The 10,520-nt window shown below is 36.8% G+C and overlaps 1 protein-coding gene across 1 annotated transcript in view; it reads right to left on the reverse strand.

Moving 5' to 3' along the window:
- The window catches only part of LOC115210408 (pre-rRNA-processing protein TSR1 homolog), a 37,392-nt gene extending 26,872 nt beyond the window's left edge, over positions 1-10,520 (reverse strand). Inside the window, exons 1-6 of the mRNA XM_029779008.2 lie at positions 10,361-10,520; positions 8,286-8,356; positions 6,378-6,464; positions 5,361-5,473; positions 4,583-4,778; positions 3,402-3,472 (exon numbers count right to left, since the gene is read on the reverse strand). Coding sequence (XP_029634868.1) covers positions 3,402-3,472; positions 4,583-4,778; positions 5,361-5,473; positions 6,378-6,464; positions 8,286-8,356; positions 10,361-10,469 — 647 coding nt within the window. The 5' untranslated portion in view covers positions 10,470-10,520. The remainder of the gene's footprint in view (positions 1-3,401; positions 3,473-4,582; positions 4,779-5,360; positions 5,474-6,377; positions 6,465-8,285; positions 8,357-10,360) is intronic.

Consider the following 10,520-nt stretch of genomic DNA (forward strand, 5'->3'; position numbering starts at 1 on the left):
ATATATATATATATATATACAAAGAGCAATAAAGATTCAAGTTAATTTAAAAAATTTACTTGAATATGGTACCTAACTTAGATGCACCAAAAAAAACTATACTGATTTAACAATACAGTAATGTGGGGTGATTATAAGCGAGAAAGAAGCAAAAGAATGGATAGGTTTTTAGTACGATCGTTTCATACAAGGACAGGTTTTATTAAAAGTTGCAAAGATTACAGCATATAACGAGTCCCGTACTCATCAGCTAAAATACAGTAAGTTCTCTAGACATCCTAGTGTTTGAGGCTATACTCATGAAGTAATGTAGATAATTAAACAGATTTCTAAAGTTCATTAAGTTCTTTAAAGATGATGTACAGTCTTATCACAGAATTTTAAAAAAGTTTTGATAGCATCACAGAGAAGGTGACCTAATCCATATGAATTTCCATAGATATGATGAGGGATTATATACTCACAGAAGACAAATTTATCCATTGTTAATTACAACGAGGTGGGTCTCAATTCCTGCTTATTAGCATTACAGAGAGGGTGAATTAATCCTTTGTATATATGCACAGATTCCAATGGTGTAGATGTAAATTTCCAGGGAATGGAGATGAATTTCATATTTACAGGCGATAAATTTTACAATGGTTGAACACAATGAGGTAGGTATCAATCCTTGTTATATGATTAGGTGTTTGCCACATTAGTCACATTACTGCTATTCACAAGAGGCTGTAGCTATTTAACTCTTAAAGGCTGAAGGGCTTACTAGATCGGCCAAGAATAGAGAAGGGAATCTGTGCATATATACAAGGATTAATTCACCCTCTCTGTAATGCTAATAAGCAGGAATTGAGACCCACCTCGTTGTAATTAACAATGGATAATTTGTCTTCTGTGAGTATATAATCCCTCATCATATCTATGGAAATTCATATGGATTAGGTCACCTTCTCTGTGATGCTATCAAACTTTTTTAAAATTCTGTGATAAGACTGTACATCATCTTTAAAGAACTTTAATGAACTTTAGAAATCTGTTTAATTATCTACATTACTTCATGAGTATAGCCTCAAACACTAGGATGTCTAGAGACTTACATGTATTTTAGCTGATGAGTACGGGACTCGTTTATACTGTAATCTTTGCAACTTTTAATAAAACCTGTCCTTGTATGAAGATCGTACTAAAAACCTATCCATTCTTGTTGCTTCTTTCTCGCTTATATATATATATATATATATATATATATATATATATTCGCCTGCTCGTTTAGCCAGCGGGGTGGCGTTATTTGAGGGCTAAAACAATGCGGAGTGCATTGTGACCAGCGATGTGTAGCAACATCTGATAGCCTGGTCGGTCAGTGATATATATATACATGAAGCAAGGTAGGAAGGGGTTAGACAATATGGCATTTACCACGAAACTTCCGGTGCTTCTATGTAATACACATTACATAATATGCATGACTATCATTGTTATCACCAATGTCTATGACATGATCTGTGATTGGTCACCTCAAATTGTGGAAAGAATTACAAGTTATGGAATAAAAAATATACCATACTAGCAGTATCGCCCGGCGTTGCTCAGGTTTGTAAGGGAAATAACTATAAAGCATTTTTAGAGAGTTATAGCCAAAAAATAGCAAAAAAATGGAAAAAAAAAATGATGTGAATTTTTTGAGAGTTAAAAAAGGTGGAGTTGCGTCCCCTAGACGGTCTGTGGTTTGGGTTTTGGATTCTCGACCCCATGTCGAATTTATCGATTTTTTTCAGAACTGGGGGAACTTTTCAAAATTTTCGCTGCGTTAGTTTTGAATTATGACATTGGGCTATGTGTGTGTCAAGTTTCATCAGAATCGGTTGAAAGCCGTGGTCAGGGTGAGGGTACGAGAAAACAGACACACAGAAAACGCACAGACAAACTGCCGTTTATATAGAGAGAGATAACTCCACTCTTCACTTATTTTATTCATATCATCCTGTGAAGATTGTAAACAAGCACTGGAGTTGTTAATTTGCAGTCTTCCATGAAAAAGATTGCCTGGTCATGGAGGAATATTACTTTGCTCGGAGGCAACAGGAAAGGCATCCGACCACAGGAAACCTACGTCACCAAATTTCGTCTACCCCATGAAAACAGAAAAGTGAATGTTAAACGATGATGACGATGTTACAAGAGTGATGTTTGAGAGACATTACAGAAATGATGGTGCTTTTACATTGAGTAAGATAGGAAAACAACAGAAAGAAGCAAACAACTAATAGTTTATCATATTTTTTTTTATAATAATAATCATCATCATCATCATTTAACATCTTCCTTCCATACTGAGTTGGACAGTTTGAGAAGCCTGGTAGGCTACTGTGTCTGTTTTGGCAGGGGTTTAACAGCTGGATGCCCTTCCAAATGCTAACCACTTTACAGTGTAGACTGGATGCTTAAGAGCTGGCAGAAACGTTAGCACGCCGGGCGAAATGCTTAGCGGTATTTCGTCTGCGTTACGTTGTGAGTTCAAATTCCGCCGAGGTCGACTTTGCCTTTCATCCTTTCGGGGTCGATAAATTAAGTACCAGTTACGCACTGGGGTCGATGTAATCGACTTAATACCTATGTCTGTCCTTGTTTGTCCCCTCTGTGTTTAGCCCCTTGTGGGTAATAAAGAAATAGGTATCTGCATTGGCAGGGTCACCAAGTAACTTTGTAAGACAAGGAATCAAATCCGCAAGAGGATTTGAACTCAGCTCTACAAGTTAATTAAAGCCAGCAACAACAGGGAAACAGAGTTACTTAGTGCAGCAAACTATATCTCCACATGATACCTATTTTTTAATAGTTGAACAAAACCACTCATAATGGTCATAGATACAAACAAATATACTGGTGACAAGACATGAACTTTTAGTAACTAAGCTAGCACCCTATCAACTAAGATACTTATATCCCTTTGAGATAGGGAATAACCAAAGGGAGAAATTGTTTTGTATTCCCAGTTCAATAATGTGGAGTTTTAAGGGTAAAAAAAGAGGCTATTTCAGTTGTGTATAAGACAAGATACAGTAAGTACTGTGTTTACCCTTCTATAAGTCAAATTAATTTATACTTGATTTTAGCTGGAAAAAACCAAGGTGCAACTTATCAACAGAACAAATCTAAAACTGTGAAGGGGGGAAAAAATTTTGTACCAAGACTAGGAATTTACCTTATACTCAGGTAAATGAAGTGGTTACATCTAACAGATCTACAAAACTGGCTAGTCACTGCTAAATTATGACCACCTTACTCTAAGTTTCAACAATTACCAGCAAAATATTTAAACGTACCTTTTCATAAGGTATTCATTTTGGTAAAAGCTACATTTGAGTAATATGATATTCAGATAAGTTAAACGAAATTCTTACCATTTATCAATGCATTTTTGAATAAATTTCCTTGTATCACTTTGCTTCTTCTGAGGAATACTGCGGAAGTCCTAATGTGATAAAATAAAAAAAATACTAAGAATTACTTAGAATAGATTCTGTTTCCAGTTTGAAAGCAAAATACCACAGAAATTTAATTTGCACAATGAATCATATGTATAGTCCTTAAACATTATTTAGTAGATTAAGGTAATAACTTTACATTATGTCACAGTTCTAGTGTATATCATGTTTAGATCTCTGATCATTATGGTGTATTCCTGGTTGTGTGCGTGTTTGTATGGAGGCAATCATAGTTTCAATTCCTGGACAGGGCAGTGCATTGTGTTGTTGAGTAAAGCACTTTATTCCAAGTTAGTCTGCAATCACTTTAGCGCCTGATATATGGCACATCATACACCTGCACAGATGTCAATTTGATGGAGGTGGTGAGCTACAGAACAGCACAAACATCTGATCACTTATAAACAAATAACCTGTGCAGGTTGTTCAGCAAGAAGTTGTAGAAGGCAGCGAGCTGGCAGAAACGTTAGCACGCTGAGTGAAATGCTTAGCAGTATTTCGTCTGCCATTACGTTCTGAGTTCAAATTCCACCAAGGTCAACTTTGCTTTTCATCCTTTCAGGGTTGATTAAATAAGTACCAGTTACGCACTGGGGTCGATATAATCAACTTAATCCCTTTGTCTGTCCTTGTTTGTCCTCTCTGTGATTAGCCCTTTGTGGGTAGTAAAGAAATAAGTATTTCGTCTGCCATTACGTTCAGAGTTCAAATTCCGCCAAGGTCGACTTTGCCTTTCATCCTTTCGGGGTTGATAAATTAGGTACCAGTTACGCACTGGGGTTGATGCAATTGACTTAATCCTTTTGTGTGTCCTTGTTTGTCCCCTCTAAGTTTAGTCCCTTGTGGGCAATAAAGAAATAAGTTGTAGAACCCTCATCTATCATTTACACTGGGTTCAGAGCACACACACATGGATGTAAAAATACCCAGGTTGGTACCAGAACATGAAATATAATAAAACAATCGCTTCTTCATCACCATTATCACCTTTACTATAATCATACTATGATGTAATTTTCTAAGCTAACAACAACAACAATTATACAAATATTTCTCCTAGAGTAAAAAACAAATGTAATCAAAATAGCTGAACTGACCTGAACAATAAAGATAATTGAAGGCAAGCCTTGACCAAACAAAAGGGACAAACAATGACTGCCATATTCATCGATTCCTTCCGTTGGAGAGAGAACAGTAAGTACTGAGTCGGCTATTTTAACAGCATCAAGTAATGCATACTGGTTACCATATTCAGGGATATAAAACGATACTCTCTGCTTTAGTCGAGGAATTCTGACAATTACAAAAAAAAAATGAAAATAAAAACATTCAAAATTTACAAATAATGATTGTTGATGTTAAAAAAAATTGAAATGTTAATTAATGAGTTGATATTATATAGTCAATGGTAAACTATCATAGTAATAATTTTATTCCTGAAACAATATCAAACGATGGTAGGAAAATTCTTTTCAATATATCTTTTATTTTGTACTTGTTTCAGTGACTGGACTGTGGCCATGCTGGGTCACTTCCTTGAAGGGTTTTGTCAAACAAATTCTCGTACTTATTCTATTGGTCTCTTTTGCCAAACCAGTAAGTTGCAGGGACATAAACAAACTAACACTGGTTGTCAAGCAACAGTGGGGAACAATGATACACACATTTACATATATGACAGGCTTCTATACAGATACCTTCTACCAAATTCACTGACATGACTTTGGTCAACCTGGAGCTATAGTAAAGAAAAGGCCAAGCAGTAGGACTGAACCAAACATGGTTACAAAACAAGCTTCCTAATCACAATCACCAACTTATGTTAGAGGCAAGTCTAAGAAAGTCTTCGAAACCAAATCAAAAAACTCAACTTACCCTAAATGCGTTATATCCAGATCATTCTTCTTAGAGAAAGCAGTGTCATCACAATTAATCAACAAATCCAGAACCTTTTGGGAGTTAAGACTTTTATGCAGTGGAAGAATCACCTAAAATAAAGAAATAAATTAAAATTCATTTCAAAGCTCAATGTTGCTGTTGTTATTGTTTAACCCCAGAACTGCTTTGACTACTCTTTATGTACTATGTAGACCCACACTGAAGTATGAAATATTTTCAAGGTTAATAAACTTGTTAATACCAATTTTTCTGAAATCATCATCATCGTTTAACGTCCGCTTTCCATGCTAGCATGGGTTGGACAATTTGACTGAGGTCTGACGAATCAGATGGCTGCACCAGGCTCCAATCTGATCTGGCAGAGTTTCTACAGCTGGATGCCCTTCCTAATGCCAACCACTCCGAGAGTGTAGTAGGTGCTTTTACGAGGGCCAGTCAGGCAGTACTGGCAATGGCCATGCTCAAATGGTGCCTTTTATGTGCCACCTGCACAGGAGCCATGCCAGCGGCACTGGCAACGACCTCGCTCGAATGTTTTTTTCACATGCCACCAGCACAAGTGCTAGTAAGGTGACACAGGTAACAATCACGCATGAAAGGTGTTTTTAACATGCCATCGGCATGGAGGCCAGCTTGTTGCTCTGGTAACGATCTCATTCGGATGGTACTCTTAGCGCTCCATTAGCACAGATGCCAGTCATCGAATTTGATTTTGATTTCACCTTATTAAAGTGCCTATATTAAAATTCAGCTCTTGATCTAGATCTCATAAAATGAGATTTCAACTGACAAATGCCAGTGTAATTTATATTCAATCCTTTAGCATTTAAACTGGCCATATCCAGCCTAAATATTCTACCTGTTGTATTTGTATATTCAAACAGGCTAGATCTGGCTTCTCACACCTACCCTACAATGTCATTCTAAAACTAAACAATTACATCATCAACATCTCACAGCTATGAGTTAGGGTATAATTAATTCAAAACTCACCACAAAATGCGGAGTACTATCAGCACCACCACGACTGCGTTTTTGGGCCAAAACTTCTTCTCGTTTGTTTTTACGAGTATGGAAAGCCTTCATAAACAAAATAAAACAAGTTGAAATTATTTTTTAGATTCAAATATTTAAAGAACAAAACTGTTTAAAGAACAAAACATGTTTATAAAAATATAAATACATAAAACAACTAGTTTTAAATTTCTGAGCTAGAAATATGTAGTAGTAACAGTACCGTACAGTAAAGTCTGTTTGTCAACGCAACATGGCAATCCTACACAGGATGGTGTTACTACTTTTTAGCTCCAGGAAAACATCTTTTCCAGCTGGTTACCGACACATGATCTGTGTCCATATACTGTGAGCAAGGGAGCCTACCGTCCCCTTTCTAGCCAGGAAGCAGTAGATTCCCTTGCTCACAGTATATGGATACAGATTATGTGTCTGTAGCCAGCTGGAAAAGATGTTTTCCTGGGGCTAAAATGTAATAACCATTGTCCAGTGTAGGACTGCCACATTGCATTGGCAAAGAGACTTTACATAAAACAACAAATGAGTTAAGTATCAGCTATGGTAGACACTTTTAATGGGATGTGAAATAGTAACTTTTAATACTCTCTTTTACTTGTTCCAGTCATTTGACTGTGGCCATGATGGAGCACCGCCTTTAGTCGAGCAAATCGACCCCAGGACTTATTCTTTGTAAGCCTAGTACTTATTCTATCGGTCTCTTTTGCCAAACCGCTAAGTTACGGGGACGTAAACACACCAGCATCAGTTGTCAAGCCATGTTGGGGGGACAAACGCAGACACACACATACATATATATACATATATACAACGGGCTTCTTTCAGTTTCTGTCTTCCAAATCCACTCACGAGGCTTTGGTCGGCCCGAGGCTATAGTAGAAGACACTTGCCCAAGGTGCCACACAGTGGGACTGAACCCGGAACCATGTGGCTGGTAAGCAAGCTACTTACCACACAACCACTCCTCTGAAAAATTTTTATCTAACAGTCTGAAGATATACAAGGTGCAAGGGGTATTTAAGAACAGTTAATTATCAGCATATTACTCTCTTCAAACCAATTAAAAAATTTTATTTCTTCCAACTCTCCACTTGGCAGATAAAATGCAAACACAAAAGATAAATAAAAAAATGTACCGTAAATCCTTGAGTACAATACGCAGGGGATTTTTAGGGGGCTGTACTTCTGAAAAACCTAAACCTTATGTATAATATGCACCCCTTCTCTAACTTGAGTCGTGCGTAATTAAGCCAGCAGCACCTAGTCAAACAAACACTTCTGTGCATGCGTAATACAATAATGGTGATGTTCTTAACTGTTATATGGAAATGTAAATATGTCTGAAATTGTTCTTGTATGTTATTCTGTGTTCTGAATACTTTTATTTTAATAAATGTTGCTTACTGCAAGTTATGGATGATTCTTTTATGACTTCATTGCTTTCAGGCTTAGCTTTAGGTATTTTCGCGCCCGACATCATAAAATGCGTCTGAATAAACATTGCCGGACAGCAAATAGAGACTTGGACATTGCTTAGAAAATAATTTTCCTTTTTAACCTCGTATATAGTACGCATGAGGGATTTTGACTTCTAAATTTTGGGAAAAAAATGCGGATTATACTCGAAGATTTACGGTAGTTATTATTATCATATGTATGGAACACCACAATTTACAAATAGCCAACTTTCTAAATGTTGCAAGATCTTTTATGCACAAAGTTTGAATGAAACTGAAAGGCTCTTGCAAGAATGTTTCAACTGCATCAATTATAAATAAAACTTAACTGAAACAAATAGTAGATATGTTTTAGTTGGAAATATCATAATCAAAGTGCTGCTAATGATTATGCTTTACAGATAAAACTTACCTTTTTCCTTCGTTCAGCTCTTCGTATTTCTAGTTTATGCCGTTTCGAGATACTTTTAACACTGACACGTCCTGAGAAAAATATATAATTTTCAGACTGACAAAATTTCTGAAGCTGTTCAAAATTTATAGAGATGTTTCAGAAGTCTTTTTAACCCTTTGGCATTCAGATGTAATGCTTATTTATTTACATTTGATTTGAATTAACCATGCATTATTATCTCATAGCTTTAAGATTTTGATGATGTGATTGATTATTTTTAGAAGAATATTGTAGAATAAATGTTAGAGACCAGATCTGGTTGGTTTGAACATAAAACAGATAGAAACATTTGGGCCAGATATGGTCAGTTTGAATGCTGAAGGGATAACATTTAAATGATACAGGAAATTTTCATTTTTTAATATTATTAAAACTAACTTTACTATTTTGTTGTAAACATATATGCGTGAGTGTGTGTGTGTATATATATATATATAGATTGATAGATAGGTAGATATTGCCCACAGGGGGCTAAACATAGAGGGGACAAACAAGGACAGGCAAAGGGATTAAGTCGATTACATCAACCCCAGTGCGTAACTGGTACTTATTTAATCAACCCTGAAAGGATGAAAAGCAAAGTCGACCTTGGCGGAGTTTGAACTCATACATATATATTGAACCCTCACAGCCAGCTCGTATCTTACAATCATCTTAGAAGCCAAAGGACATACTTTTTTTTTAAATAAATCACTTAAAGTTCTACTTCACCTAATAGTAACAATCATTGGCGTTATTGTTAGAGTTGGGCAAATGTTTGTGATATTTAATTATGTCACTTACGTTCTAGGTTCCAATTGTACATTTGGTAGACGGAGAAAATGTGGAAACCCGTCGTATATGTGCGTGTTTGTGCTTCTTTCCCCCCACAGCCTGACGGTGCTGGTTTGTTTACATCCATGTAACTTAGCAGTTCGGTAAAAGAAACCGATAGAATAAGTACCAGACTTAAAAAATAAGAACAGGGGTCGATTTGTTCGATCAAATCTTTTCAAGGGATGTCCCGGCATGACTGCAGCCCAGTAAGTGTAACAAGGAGGAGATAAATCTAGTCGATCCATGCCTTGTAAGTGAAACTAGACAGACGGAACCTGTACAGAAGCCCATTGGATGGATTGTACCTGTAACTGAAAGGTTCAAATTTCTCACATTTTGTATCACACTGATTCAGCTCAGGAGCCACATTAAAGGTAGGCGTGCATGTGGAATACTCATTTTTAAGACAGTGTAAAAATGGGCCCGTTTTTATAAGACGGTGTAATTCCTGTTATGGAAGATATAGCAACGTCTACCAGCAGATTGAGATGGCATGACGTGAGATAGTAAATAAAACCAGGTGTTCAAAAGTAGAGTGAAAAATAGGGAAAGTGCATGTGAAATTCTGTCCATAGGGAAGACACTGTATGTATGCATGTATGGGCATTCTTTCGATATAGCTCGATAAGGTCGAGACATTTCACTTCGAAGGTACTACTTAAGAAGAGTGGTCCTGGTGCGCGCACTCGCGTAATCGTGCAAGCTCGTCGTGACTAGTCGATCCTACAACGATTACCTAGCAAAGTAAATATTTTTTTATAAAAATAAAACACAAAGGATCGACTAGTCACGACTAGCTAGCGCGGGTACACGAGTGCGCGCACCGAGACCACTCTTCTTAAGTAGTACCCACTTTGGGTATTTCTGTGGGTTGTGGAGTATAGATAGATATAACGAAATTATGCCAGCAATGTCTTGCATATTTGTTCTTACCTGTTTCATGTGTGTATGTAAAATCCGCAAATTTCCAAGCAGAAAACAGAAGCGAACTGTCATTTGCTTCCACGGAAATACCCAAAGTGATGTGTTTTGATTTTGTCGAGTTATATCGAAAGAACTGCTCACGTATGTAAGAGATAGTGAATGAATATGCTAAAGAGACTAATGCTACATAGCAGAGAAAATACGAGAGATTGTCGGAAGACCCATAACATATCAGCTATATACACAAGTTAAACACATTAATAGATCAACTACAAAACTGCAACTATACACACCTTGGGACATGCGATCCAGTTCCCGCTTTCCTCTGTGTTTTCCGCGTTTATGTAGTTTGTTTTGCTGTTTAAAAGAAGTTGGTCGATGTTCCTCTTGTTCGGACACCATCTTGGTGCCAGCACGTGGAATGGAAATAACGGATGTTGATATCGCCCTCTG

The sequence above is a fragment of the Octopus sinensis genome, linkage group LG4 (assembly GCF_006345805.1).
Source record: "Octopus sinensis linkage group LG4, ASM634580v1, whole genome shotgun sequence".
NCBI lineage: Eukaryota > Metazoa > Mollusca > Cephalopoda > Octopoda > Octopodidae > Octopus > Octopus sinensis.